At 34.5% G+C, this 15,129-nt stretch overlaps 1 protein-coding gene across 1 annotated transcript in view; it reads right to left on the bottom strand.

Moving 5' to 3' along the window:
• Positions 1-2,193: 2,193 nt before the first annotated feature.
• The window catches only part of LOC145680704 (cytochrome P450 3A19-like), a 37,129-nt gene continuing 24,193 nt past the window's right edge, over positions 2,194-15,129 (bottom strand). The window contains exons 2-4 of the mRNA XM_081751626.1: positions 10,505-10,726; positions 7,815-8,066; positions 2,194-2,561 (exon numbers count right to left, since the gene is read on the bottom strand). Of these exons, the coding sequence (XP_081607752.1) occupies positions 2,365-2,561; positions 7,815-8,066; positions 10,505-10,726 (671 nt within the window). The 3' untranslated portion in view covers positions 2,194-2,364. The remainder of the gene's footprint in view (positions 2,562-7,814; positions 8,067-10,504; positions 10,727-15,129) is intronic.

Below are 15,129 nucleotides of genomic sequence, written 5' to 3'. Positions count from 1 at the left end.
TAGGTTGTTCATTTTTTGCTACACCTGTGGCATACTCAGTCTTTGTTTGCTCGCAATAGGTTTTGATGGTGTTATAATCATCTTTGTTGGACGCTTGAATTCGAATGCGCTGTTTATTTGGCTGTGCTAAGGGAGCTCCTTCAATGCTCGTGACAAGGTCTTTATAAAAGTATATGTATTTGTAATGTCGTATATGAAAATCGGAGGAGGCTTATGACTGGGCGGCTGCTTTGGCAGAGCAGTATTATTGCTGGCATTAGCATTATCTGCTTGTGTGAAAATCAAACCTGTTGCTGACTGGGAGAGGCGGATAGTCTGCCTTGTTGAGGCTTTCCAATGAAAACCTACGTCGCTTTAGTGTTCCCACTACTGTAAAATCTATATCTTCAGGTTTGTTCGAAGTAGATGGTTGTGAGGCACTTGATTGCTTAAGTGTACTTGGTTTTGATTTGAGCTCCCCTGGAATGGCTGTTTGCTTCTTCTTGCCGAAAGGCAGAAGAAAGTCTTCTGGTTTGTATGTGGCTCTGATTATTTTGCCCCTGATATCAGGAATCTTGGTCGATTGAGATTTTTTCTCAGATTTGGTGGGTGTCTTATGAGAAGACATCTTTATTGCTAGAGTGGGGGATGGCGCCAGCTTACAAGAAGGGTAGTGGCGTTCCCAATAAATGGTATGATCTTAGATCAGTGCTCTAAGTTTTATTTTGTCAAGGTGCTTTTCCTCCGAAAAGGAAGTACGAAAATAAACGCTAGCCGGGAGACTTGCCAAAGTCGTCAACTGTTTTTTTTTCGGGGGTAGGTCTGCCTCCGAAGAGGGGAGTATCAAAATAAACTGTAAAACCAAGAGGAATAGCAAAGTCGTCAATAGATAAGATCAGTTACGTGTGTTAGCCTCTGTGGAGGCTTAAAATCAACTCAACGGTTGTTTCCTTGAACCTCAAGGAGGCAAGTAATCCAACTGTATTTAAGAAGTTCGCGATTCAACCAATGGGGATGGAAATACTAAATGACTTGTATATTTTTCTCCGCCAGCTATGGATACCCTAACCTGGTTAGAGCTCCTGGTTAGAGCTCCATGTGGCCAGTGTTACATGATACCCTTGTAGGAAACTCGTATCAGAAGTATGTAACAACTAACAGTGAGAATTTGTTTGGTTGTTACTCTTTCCTATAAGAAAAGCTGTAAAAGTTTTTTGGTATTTGTACCGTAAAGCAACGTACAATGTATTGTGTTTCCTGTAATCATCACGAAATTATTGTTACGAATGTATTATTGTTTTCAGTAACCTTTTTCGATTGATTACCGGTAACCTCGTAAAATTAACTTTTTTTTGTCTTAGAAGGTTTGCTCCAAATTATTAATTGGTTCTAGCAGCCACATTTTCCATTAACCTCCAGTGGGTTACCGCTTATTTATCTCAGTGTGTAGCGGTGGATCACAAGTGATGCAAAGTGGATAACCGGCGACAGCAATGAGCGAATTAGACCTTTTTTTAAGAGTGAGGAAGCTCCACAACCTGTGGCAAAGCAACACTGACCCTCAGGAAGGTTATATGGGCGTTCGTTGAAATTGGAAGGTCATCTTGCATCAGGACCGAATGCATGGATAGATTCGCATCTGTGCTGTTGAAATGAGTACGAGTATACTTACCAATTTAAAAAAAAACGGTCGGAACTGGTCAACAGAAAGGGTCAACAGATCACACTTTCAATGTCAGAGTACATATATTTTTAGGAACTCACCAGGAATTGAAAGAACTTAGCTGGGAGGTTTTGATGCATCCACCCTTGTAGCTCTGACCTGGCACAGTAAGACTATTATTAGTTTTGGTCTCTGCAGGACTCTCTTAATGATGTTAAGTTAGTTTCGATAGAGGTCCGTGAAAATCACGTGTCACATCTTTTTGACCAGAAACCACAGAGGTAAGATTTTTGTGTTGACAGAATATAGGCCATAACAACTACATACGTTTTTGTTTTTTTTAATTCTCTATTCAACTGAAAATAAGCATATTCTCAACTTTCACCTACAAAGGTTCAATACTTTTCAAACATCATAATATGAGTTATTTACAAAATATCGTTTGACTTTCTTATTTGTTTAGTACATTTTATTACCATAAATACAGGTATTACAGTATTATTTAAATGCAGGTCCTGCACATTACGAAATCATAGTAGTGTTTTTGTGTATAAGTATTTATTTTTTCAAAGTTACATGAAAGGAAATAAGTGAGATCTAATCAGGATGCTTTCATTTAAATAATAAACAGTAATCATCTAAGATATACATCGCAACGGATTCAGAACATGTTTGTATATAGACAGCATATTTAGCATATCAATTGTTCCAACTACAAATAATTATTTGTTTCTTATTTGTGGTTTGATATTATTCTTCCTCCTTACGAATGTAATCCATGGATCTTTTTTAGGATTACCAAAAAAACCCTTTGGATGAAGGCCTAGCTCCTTTGGCATGTTCTTGCAAGGATGAGGTTCAAAATGAGATAGAATATAAATAAGAGCAATTTTTAACTCCATCACAGCGAGTTGACTACCTGTTACATAACGATAATAAAAATATAGTTTAAGTTAGATAATAGTGTTTTTTTATTTAGCTAAAAGTTTTCATATACAAATATAGTGTGTCTTTTGTCACTATTGCTATTACAATTATTATTCTATTGAAACACACTTTCTAAGTCCATTTTCTTGCAAGGGACGTATGCAACTGAGACAGCTAGATATTTATGAATATTGGTATCCAACTAATTGTGGATCGCTAATCTTCGTAGTGATAGACCCTCAGTGCAGAAATGTCTTGTTGATCCGCTACGTATAATATAAATACCATGCAGCACCCGGCGGATGCTGTGCCGAGTTATACCCAGAAAAATGCCAGAAAAAGCATAAAATAAAAAATGTTTTCACGTAACCTGATACCTATGGGAGGAAAACTCGTGACCAAGAACACGGCAGTAGTGTCACACAAGCAGTGTTGACACCCGACTCAAACTTATAGGTTTTCAAATAAAAGTACACAATTTTATGACATTAAGAAAATTAACATAAAAAGTTAAAGAAAATAAGTGAAAGATCGGTATCAGTGCTACCGAGTAAGGAATGTATGAGGCTTTAATGTTGAGAAATTATGGGGTTCGTACAGAGAAACGAACAAATGTACAACAACAATAACATTGCTGAAGAAACAAATGTACAGTGGGGACTAAACCACAGCATGCACTGCATCCAGTGATGAACGGGCTTGATAAAGGAATTATCCAAAAAAGGCACATGTTAGAGTGGCCATAGAAAGAAGTTCCATACGGAAATGTGAACAGCAAGTCTTCCTATAGTGCAGCAATTTCAATAGCCTTGTTGTTTACTTGATACTTCAAACCGTTCCCGAGAGCTATAAAAAGAACTGTCTTGCGATTGCAAAACTGCAAAAAATTCCGCATACCTTCCAAAGTACAGAAACGAATGAGAATAGCCTAAAAAGAGTAGAGAAAAGACGTGGCACAAAAGGTAACATAACTGTGACAAAAAGGTACGTCAGAGTCGATTCGCAATGATTAATGACCTGTGATATTGTCAGTTTAGAGTAGAGGAAATGTTAGCATGTGAGATCACTGGCGCAAATCCCGGCGGATGAGGGGGACATGTCCCCTCCAATCTTGGAATTGGGGGACTGTCCCCCCAATAATCCGATTTGAAATGTATCTTTCGGGAAGAAATGTGATTATTTGTGTCCGAATGTCACAAAGCAAAGTGAGATGAAATTGATGTCTCCCCAGAATAAGCCTCAATTCTGCCCAGCTCCCAATGTTGAAGACAACTCTGATCCCCTGATCATCCACATTGTTTTTCAACTTCATAAATATTTTGAACATACCTTAATATATATATAAACGGTTTTACCCGTCCCCCCAATGTTGAAGACAGATTTTCGCCACTGTGTGAGATTACCAGTAACATACAGGCATAAAATATTTGAAGATAATACACCAATTCATACGAGAAAAAAAGCCATGGGTAGTGTTGCAAAATACGTACATTTCTCGCCCTAGCCGCACACTCAATATGAAGTTGGTATGTTTCAACATATTCTGGGGTGATGATATGGTTCTAGAACGTAGTGATTAGAAGTACTAACACTTAACAGACGCTCTTTGTTCACACTCTTCTTGGAAACAGTCGCTATGGTCACCGCGCACTGCAAACAAAGTCTGAAGAGCATTTTCAAACGCAGTAACTATGTCTCCCTTCACATAGCCACATTTCTGCCAAGCATGTATGATAGCATTAACATCATTGACAAATATGTGGGCCTTATCAAACAATTTACAATCATGTTTCATGTGTGGCCTTGCAAAATTGTGGTATTCTTCTTGGACGAATCCTATAGTTTCACTTAACTTTGTGGAGAAACTCATGCGAACCATGGAATAAAAGGTTGAATTTCTCCGCTGCTGTTACCATCCACGCGCGCAAACTGTAATCATGTACAGTGAGACCCTGCCTCCGACAGGCTTTGAATCTCCAGTACTTCTTTGCTGATTTGACGTAGGGGCTAAGGGCGTTTTACAGTACTTTAAAGCCTTATACACAAACGTCAGAGGGCACTTGAACTTTTTAGTTATTGCTTCAATATATTAATGCACGTACCTTTTGCTTGCTAGAAACGTATATAACCCTGAATGGTTTTGAATTTTGTGAAAGGGCGTTCTTTATTACTGTAAGCTTTCTCCTAAGTTGAGAGGACATTTGCTCGAAGGGGCCGTGTCACTCGTTGATGAAGCAGCCACACCGTCCATTTGTCGCCCGAATCATCCAGCTCGCAATCGTGTCACACATTCTTACGGTAATATTAGCATCATATATATATATATATATATATATATTTATCAGGGCAAATAATGTATCTGCGTCCTCCACTCCATGCTCATTTATGTAACTAAATTCTTTTTTTGCCACTCACAAACTTGAGGACAATATTGCTGGTATTGATGGGTCACATTTTACCCCACATACAACTGCTGTTACGCATTTGATAACGAGTTTTATTTCACATACCTATAGACTGCCTATTGTCCTTCAGGTTTACTACTTACTGCCAGACTAACACACTTACGCAGATCAACATACACATGTATTTGATTTCCTTGTGAGTACTCATGTTTATCTCTGATTATATGACGCTGTAGCATGCTGTATTCAGTAGTCTGACAGACAGCAGCCTGGTGTTTCTTTGGCGGACGATTAGCACACATACCTTGTAACCTTGCACGTACCGTCTGCCACTTATATTTGTCTTTCGTACGTTAGCCATTTGTTAGTTGTTTCGATAATATTTGGAGGATAATGTCAATATATTGTCATATTTCTTCTGGCGCTTGTGTTGGGCATGTTAACACTACATGTAGGAACAACATCCTGATTCGATTCATACTACTAGTACTGCTACTACCACTATTACTAAAAATAATAGTAATAATAAGTCCGATATTCATAATAATCATTACAACAATATTAATACTAATGCCCAAGGACTATTTCCGAATTGAGTGACTACCACCACGATGATTAGCGATCGACAATTAGTCAGGTACCAATTTTTATAAATATCTAGCTGTTATGGTTCTCACACATCCATTATTAGTGTGCCTAGTGAAGCTAGAAACCAGTAGTGAACGATAAGATGACACTGCAATTTTTATTGTTTCACGTTCATTAAAGTGTTTCATAATCACGGTATTGATGATATTATAAGACCATAGTAAAGGGAATCATTTTTATTACTGTATCATCTTTTAGCATTTCAGACGTTCAATAATAAATTTCATAGATATTACTTGTAATCAAAGACATATGCAAAACGTAATATATGAAGAACATTTCTCAAGTAAGAGTCATTTTGCAATACCTTCGAACAACACAACTTTCTTTCATTTTTTGCACACCAATGCGGCCTGCTAGCATGCCTTGCATAAAACCAAATGCCGTTTATAAGAAATGTACGACTTCATGTGTAACGATGAAAGGGTTCAGAAAGTAGCGCCCACCGACTATATAATAAGGTCAGTTATCAGGTTTTTGACTACAAGAAATGTGAAACAAACACATCTGCAAGTGTATAATCCAAACGTTATCAACGATGTAGAGCTTCATAAGTGAATGAGACTTTTAAGAATGGCCTGAAGAACGTGCGTTAGAAACGATGCTCGGCCGGACTGTCTGTAATTAACATAAACAATCTGTGACTTTTAGATACTATGATTCGTGAAAGCAATCGATTTACTATTTCCATAAATGTCACATTCAATTATTTACACAGCAATGTCAGAAAGATTGGGCTTCAGAAACTTATGCTTTTATGAGTTTTCAAGCGTTAACTTTTTACATGTATAAGCTTACCATACAACCATTTTGTCTCTTTCTCTCTCAACTTCTGTTATTGGACTTGATTCTATTGTGCTCTGAATACTCGACATGAGTTCAGAATTATAATACCGTAACTTGAAGAAACACCGCAACTAATAAATACATGCTAAATTATCACAATATTCATTTCACACTTAGTCTTAAATGTAAGGGATATCACATATTGCACAGTTCACTTCTTAATATTTATTGTATAATGTAAATACACCAAAATAGCATATAAAACATTTAGATCCTTTCAAGACGTTAGTAGCTTATTTTAATTTACCATTAGTTCCCATAAAGGAGATAAATAAATGATTTGATTCATAAAACTTATTTATAAATAAATATGAACCATTCTGTAAATACCTTCATCTATTGAAGGCATAACGCACAAGTATCAAAACATCTTAAAGATATATAAATACGTGGCTGCACTATTATATAACAATTTGTAAATATTAATAATATTTTTTACACTATTGTATTAGAGGAATATGCTATAAATTTTGTCTGTTGAATTTTATGATTTAGAAATATTTGAATTAACTAAAATTACTTTTAAGTGCAACATGACACTTTCCTAATATTGAGAATGGACTAAAAGAATCAGTCATGTTAATTTGCATTTAGAAAAGATGATAAAGAATGTTGTATTGAAGAAATATATTAAAATTACTCCGAACTAGATCTTTCTTGTTAATTAGATATAAAATTTTACAATAACTTAATGTGGAATTTTATACACTGACTGCAATGTTCATTTCATTTGCCTCTTAAAATCAATCAAAGCTATCAAAAACTCAATAGTTCAAACAAAACACAAACGACCAACAGTATTATGCAATTAATAAGAAAATGTAACGTTAGCAATTAATATAATTCCAATTAGAATTGTGCTCATATCTAACTGCTAGTTATTACGGTTCATTTGGGTCCGATTGACCCGGGTTTGGATTTTCTTTAAGGTATAAAGATTTAATTTTTTTTTTTTTTTTTTAAAAATCGTGATTCATGAATTGAATACTTCAAAAGTTACTTGAATAATTGAATCAATGTTTGAGAAATGGGACTAGTTCAGAAAAGTTCGTTTTCATTTGATGTTTTAAATAGCATCCATAAGATTAAATCTATGCACGGAAATGTAAGTAATGTACAATTAAATGTCTGAAACCAAGAAAAGTCATTTGGAAGCTTTAACTGTAAGGATTTTAATTTTGTATCAAAAGAAATTACATATGTAACAATTACTAAAACTTTCAGAATTAGTTTGAAACAAGTGTACATTTTAAGTTCTATTTCAATTACTTTCTTGAATCATAATTCCTGTATATTACTGTGCGTAAATCTATTCCTATACTCCATTACATATACACTGGACTTACCAAGGCACATTCGTGGGCCAGCTCCGAATGGCAAATAAACATCGTGGTTAAGTGTTGCTTTGTTTTCTTCGCTGAATCTTTCTGGGTCAAATTTCTCTGGATCAGGAAAATATTCAGGGTCTCTATGTAAGCCATGAAAGGAAACAAATACCATAGTCCCTTTCTCAATAGTCATTTTTTCTCCTGGAATCTGATACATTTCGTTGCATATTCTAGCACAGAAGGGAACAACTGAGTACTTTCGAAGAACCTCTATAAAGAGAAATTAAGTATGTTATTAAGTTCAACGTGTAATTAATAATAAGACTGTAAATAAAGAAAATATTGCAAAACAGTCGTAACAATTAGGAATGAAGTCAATAAAGAAAAGTGAAAGGGACGTGACGGTAATAAACCTCACGACTTCCACAAACTCTTTTCTTAACGCACTCATTACTGGAGAATTAGCAGAAAAATACACTAAGTAGACAAAAATCACGAGATTGAAATACATTCTCCGGAAAATTGTGCTGTTGTGGGTGTATATCACTCAACAGTTTCTGAATGCACAGCTGTGTCTCAGTTGAGTTATCTGTATTCAACGTAAGCTCACATGAAGCCACTAGTGACAAGGTAAAGTGAAGACTAACGGAGTTCAAACAGGATATAAGAAGTGCTGCCAGAGTAATGGGAGCATTCGCTTGTGGATCGTTGATTAGGAATGGAGAGCACAGTATCCACTCTTTGTGCTTAATGATCACAATGAACAGCGTCTTGTTAGAGATGTCAAAGGCAAGTAATGAGCCACGATATCATAGTTCACAGCAGAAATTAGTATCACAGATACCTGACATATATCCAACATAATTTTAGTTATTTATTAGAATCTAGGTGATATGGTAGCAGATAATCAAACATAGCCAATATATTACTAACAAGTTACAGAAAAAACTACGTGATCTGGGCTTATGATGCAGTTACTTGGTCCAAAGAGTACTGTGAACAATGTTACATAATCTGACAAGTCACAAATGCAGGTGTTCGAGGTAATAGTGATACTCAGGTATGGTACCAAATCCATGTAATCGTGGCTTCCAGTAGCTAGCTATAACCCTTTTCGTTTTCTGGTGATTCCGTAGTGTGGAGTGGATTCTTGTGACAGGAACCTGGGAACACCTGCTTACCTAAAACGATCAGTGAGTGGTGACCTGTATAATCAGCTGTTTGATGGCTATTAGCATATCTAAATCATGTGACCTACATATCTCATGATTTTGTACTGTGAATAAGTATTAAAATAATTATTTCCGTTTCAATATTAAGACGTAGAAGTTGATAGCCGACTGCCACAGAAGAGAAACACTGAAAATCTTTGGAATTGTTTTAAAGAAACTGTTTGCTATAAAAATATATGATAGATTTTTTTCAATGCAAATAATTCCGTAAGTACTGATTCACAATAGATAAAAGAGTACCTTGTATATTGACATCTGAGAAAGTTAATCCATTATCCATTCAGAAACAAAGAACATAAATATCTATGAAGAGTGAAAACACCTGCAACTTTTTGTTTTCATTGCTTTCAGCTATACCTGATCAACTGGTAATTAGGTAAACCTAAGAAAAAGTATTTGGTCTATCAAGATCTTGTGAAATCTCAGAACTTTCGTTTCTAAAAAGTCTGCCCATGAATTTATAAAGAATAAATTAAGTTCAAATTTGTGTACCGAATGATGAAGGAAATATTTTGTGAACTAGTTAGATTTACCTTCAAAAGATAAATGTAAAGAAATATTTCATGGTTAAAGATAAATGTAAAGATGATGCATGTGAATTATATGTAACGTAATCTGAAATTCTTTTATACAGGTAAACAAAATATATATCCTAAGGAAAGAACAGTGTCCTAAGAAAAAAAACAGTTAAATTACCAAAGAGAAATCCGGACTATAATTTTGAAACTGAGAGGATCCATATAAAATTAATGAATTGAAAATATTAACATTTTTGTTAAATTATTGATAAATAAATATTGAGTTGGTTGGAAGTGCACAGGATCCAAACACGCTTTTCAATATTTCACTTGTACTCACCTGTGTCAATCCTGCGGTACTCACTCAACAATTATTAGAGATGGAATTTGGCTATGGGCATATAATTTGTAGTACTCACCAACTACCTCTGTAAAACTTGTTGCGGAAGTACCGCAAGATTCTGAAACATGGATATTTGGATAGGGCACATACTAGTTCGTAAGTGAAGTCTTCACCCGACTAAGGTAGGTCCTATAGTATTGGAGCTATGACCATTAAAGTTCAGATTTTCATGTTTTCGGCAGCCTGTAACTCCAAAAAGAAGTATTTGTGCACCCAGGTTGGTCTATATTTTTGTCTTATCTTGGTGTCAGGAATCACCTCCCAAACGTTGTCGGTGTTGTCTTGAAACACCCTGTATATGTATGTATATATATAACGGAGATCACATTATAAATATTGATAAATCTGAGTATAGAAACAAGGATGTAAACATTTGTATTAGCACATTTATTTTAAATGCGCATAATTTATAACTTAATATAACACTGTATCTGAGATATAATAATTTCTAACACTGAAATAAACATTACTATTTATTACTATTTATTTATTTATTTATTTATTGAGCAATTAGATTCAGCGAATATTGTTTAAAGATCGGGAAGATGAACATACCTGATATTACTTTATCAAGTCCTGGAAGACTTTGTACTCCTTCATAGGACAATTCACCTTCGCATTTTCGGAGAAATTCATCTACTTCATTTCGAAGACTGTCCTGAAACTCACTGTGTACTGCAAGCTGGTGACAGGCAAATTTCAAAGTGTTACTTGTTGTTTCGAAAGCAGCAAAAAATATTCCAGCCAACGAACCAGCAAGAACATTATCTGACGTATCTAAAATAAATTAAGAGATTCATTGTTGAAATTTATCACATTACACTTTGGTTTATGTAAGCTGGTATACGTTTAAATCTGAACTTCATATTCTGGAATATTGCATAACTGAAGCGAGCGTTAGTGAAGCTTCTACCGTTTGACTCGATTGGTATTTTAGAGGTCTGCCCGGGCCGGAATTTCTAACCCGAGCCCGGTCCGGCCCGTGTATTTATAATGTGAGGCCCTACCCGAGTCCAAAATATGTTTTAGAATTTAGGCCCGAGTTCATGTGGTAGTCAAATGAGCCCGAAATAAGCCCGAATTACAGAAACTTAAAAATTAACGCAAAATTGTATTTTTATTTACAGCAATTAGAGGTTTAATTTTGTAATTGTACTTTAAAAGTTCTCCAGAAAGATCGGTCCAGTAAATATCGTTGTACTGTATATTTACAAAGTCAGGTCCGAAAAGGCCCGAGGAAAATGGTTGTATATTTGAAACTGTACGGCACGAAACCGGAAAGGGCCAGAAGAGATATATATTTTGTAAACTCGACTCCGGCCTGCGGGCCGGGTCGGGCTTAGGCCCGCGGGCTCAACCCGAGCCCATGCAGACCTCTATGGTATTGGTATTTGTGCCTCTGCCCGTTGGTATTTCTGCTCCACGATAACTCTCATAAATCTTATCTCATTTTGATTAAACTTACAATAGCGGAAATAACCATATTATTTGCGATTGCAATCCAACATGTATGAGAGAATAAAAAGGTAGAATTCGCTACATGTAGTGAGTTTACACATGTATTTGCAGAAAAATTTTCGAGTACAGGCAACGTAAAAATAATTTCAATTACAAGAAAACTGACTGTGTATTTTCTTTATGGCATTGGAATTATTTCCACAGTTTTGGGTTAAAATCTGCCAAGCGTAAATGTGAATTCAACCACTCAATCCTTCCCATAATTTCAAAAATATGTTACGCGATATTTTCGTTTAAAAACATGTTCAATTTTAGTGTAATATGTCATACATCTTCAGCACCCTAAAAATCTCCTCTGCAGAGTTAAAAATCACTAAAGATTAAAAATGTGAATTTATTCTCCTATCCCTCTCCTCTGATTTCTTTTAGAGTTCCATGATGAATTTTATAAGATTCATTCGGTGTTGTAAATTAAAATGTTCATCTTTGACACCTAGCCGTAATATCCACTTTGATCGGGATTTAAATCAGTCAAGAATGGGCAGTTAATGCGATCTCTTCATGTCGAATGTATTTCTTCTTTCTTAACTCTACCCTAGCTTTAAAAGAAAAGATCAAAGGTAATTTTCGTTATTACTGTTCGGTTTTAGTGCAATATGCCGTAATTATCTTTAAGACTTCACAATCATTTTATTTGCTCTACTGTAACTGAAATCAGTAAATACGTAGTTATTAATTTGTGATATTTTCCACCTACCTCCGATTTTATTAGAGATCTAGGATCACTTCTACAAAACTCATTCTGATTTGATACAATATTATTTATATTTTTCAGAATATTTATTAAACAAACTCAGACTTTTACAAACATTGTGTATGTTTTTTGTCGGACATTACACATAAATGGTAAAAATTTAGCTCACTTGTCGCTTTAAGAAATACCATAACGCCACTAATGCGATGCTCGATGTGTTTATCAATTATCACACTCTGTATCTCTTTATTTTCTTGGTTAAAGCACAGTTTGATTAAATCCTTTTAATTCTTCTTTAACAAGCTTTCGTTCGGTTCAACAATGAGAATAAACAGATATCCATAGAGGTTGGTAACTGCACCTGTGCTTCAGGATAAAGCAGATATTATTTTGTTCAAAGATTAATAATTACAATGTCAGCTCTGAAACAAAGTAAGGCCCAGTGTCGCCATTCGCGATTATGTTCGCGAAAAACAATAATAAAAGCAGGTTCTTTTGATGTCGACCCTTACGTATAGGAAACGTCAAAAGTTGTTCCGGTAAGTAGCAATTTATCATAATATTATGTAGCTTATAGTCTATGACTTACCTCAGTAATTGACATAAATAATTTACTCTTTAACAAGAAATTAAGGCCTATGTTTAGCAGAAGGGGTCCAGCTCTTTTCTCTAAACAAATGTTACAATTATGGTAGTTTCTGTTCACATTCGGTTAGTTTAGGGTAGGGTTGGTTAGTTTAAGTTAGGTTAGGCTAGTTTAGGTTACGTTAGGTTAGTTTAGTTTATGTTATATTAGTGTGAGAGTCCCGCATAATTTTCCAAAAAGATGATAGAATTTCGCTTATTTCTACTAATATTACTTTAGTCTAGGTTAGTTCAGGTTAGCTTACGTTAGTTTATGTTAGATTAGGTTAGATTTGGTTACGTTATGTTACGTCTAAGTACTTGCATCACTCATTTCTCCTGTAAATTTTGTGTTTCTTACGTGCTTCTGGACCCCTTGTACTAAACATACCCCGAAATTAAATATTGTTAGTTTATTATATCTAAATATATTTTTTGAAAAGAACACAATTTGGAAATAGTGCAGTGATACAACAAATTAATCATATACATTCCTTTTTCTTTACAGCTCTATAGAAGATATGCAAGGCAGGATTCCAGTACAGCGGTCCATCAATTTTAGGTACGTATTCCAAAGTATTCAAGACAGGTAAGTATTTTCTTAAACAGTTTTAGCAGAAAATATTTATTAGGTTAAGTTAGTTTAATCATAGAATTTTCGATGATAGTAGTAGTAGTAGTAATAGTAACTTTAAAATAGGTTTAGGTTACGTTATTTTCCTTTTCCAGAAGTTAGGGTTGTGTATTTATTTATATTGTAATACTGTTCCATAATACTGTTCCATATATAACACTAGTACTTAGTTGATACAAATTATTGTGATGGACTGTATTTTAAAAAGTAGTTTAGTTAGTAAGTAGAGTTCGAAGTTTTCTTTGGAAGTTAGGTTGTTTCAGCCAAAAGGAAGATATGCTTGATAACCTCTATAAATCAGTACTGGATATAGTAAGATACTTAATTTTTATTTGTATATTGATTCTTTTTAAACACGTTAAGTAATGTATTTTAATTTTCTTTACAGCTTCCGAACGAATTACAGCTGATTCCTCTCCATCCAACATGTTCCAAATATGTTACTAATATAGTACTCGTTTTCACCACGATACATTATATCAACAATGTGGCGCCACACTTAAATATTATTTATAATCGCCACGTACTCTTCATAATTCTTAGCTGCAATCGCAACCTAACATATTCTTCTTTACAATATATATATTTTATTGAAATTATAATTTTTGATATGGAATAGGAGGGATGTCAACAGCATTGTATTATATTTCTTAAAATGAAGGTATGTGACAATAATATGCAGTTATGGAATTCATCAAGCTATCAATATACAAACTTATTGGTTTAGGTGTTCATAAATAACGATCTGATTCAATCACTCATTACTTACTAACCATGCGGCATCCAGAAAAGATCTGTGAGATTACCGAAATTCTGAAGTCATTTTAACTAGAATTTAGAAGGCAGTAATATGCCTTAGATCTTCACGACATTTCTAAGTAGTGGCATTATATTATGGGAAGAATGGACCTTCCCATATAATATTATTACTGCTGCATCATTATTTTCTATTCACGACTTTAAAGACAAATTCAAAAATTTGGCCATTTAAAGTTTAAGATTTAACTGTTTGCTTTCCACACTTATTATGCAGTTTTAAAATTACCAGGTCTAAACTTAGCTTCACTAAAGGTTTTGTAAATAATTATTTTATTTTGTTTAGTTTTGAAGATTAACTATATCTTGTTTCTGTTTATTTTATATGTTAAAATCCATCAAACTGTTCTTGCTAATCAGTAATCTGGAAACTCTTTCTTATTCCATCAACTAAAATCAGATAATCGAAATTTAAAATTAAATGTAATAAAATAATCTTCTTCTTCTTCTTTTCTGTAGTATAGAATTGTGCTCATTAAATAAATCGCTGATCGCAGAGAAATTTAAACTATTTAAAATAATTATAAAATTAATACTTGAACGAAAATGAAACAAAAACAGATTCATTATTTCTGGAACGAAAATAAACAAATACTGTAACGCTATACAAGCGGGGCGTTACAGGTTACATCAGAGAGTTTTGTAAGAATTCCTGTGAAGGGAATTGATGTATTACCGTTTTGTGTCATCCCTCCATATATATACATCAGTGTTGACATCGTCATATGACTAGACGTCTTGTCCCAATGAATGACAATACAAGATGTGTGGGTACAACAGAGGGATAGCATATTAACGAAGTTCAGTGCTGTAAAAATCGCCCGGGAATAAATGCCATGTCCACTCTGCACAACAAATATGGTAACAGCACTAATAAACTATAAAGCCTCAAGT

The sequence above is a fragment of the Thermobia domestica genome, chromosome 1, assembly GCF_964235325.1.
Source record: "Thermobia domestica chromosome 1, izTheDome1.hap1.1, whole genome shotgun sequence".
Taxonomy (NCBI): Eukaryota; Metazoa; Arthropoda; class Insecta; order Zygentoma; family Lepismatidae; genus Thermobia; species Thermobia domestica.
The sequence above is the reverse complement of the archived record's forward strand: the minus strand, read 5'-3'. Positions and strand labels throughout refer to the sequence as shown.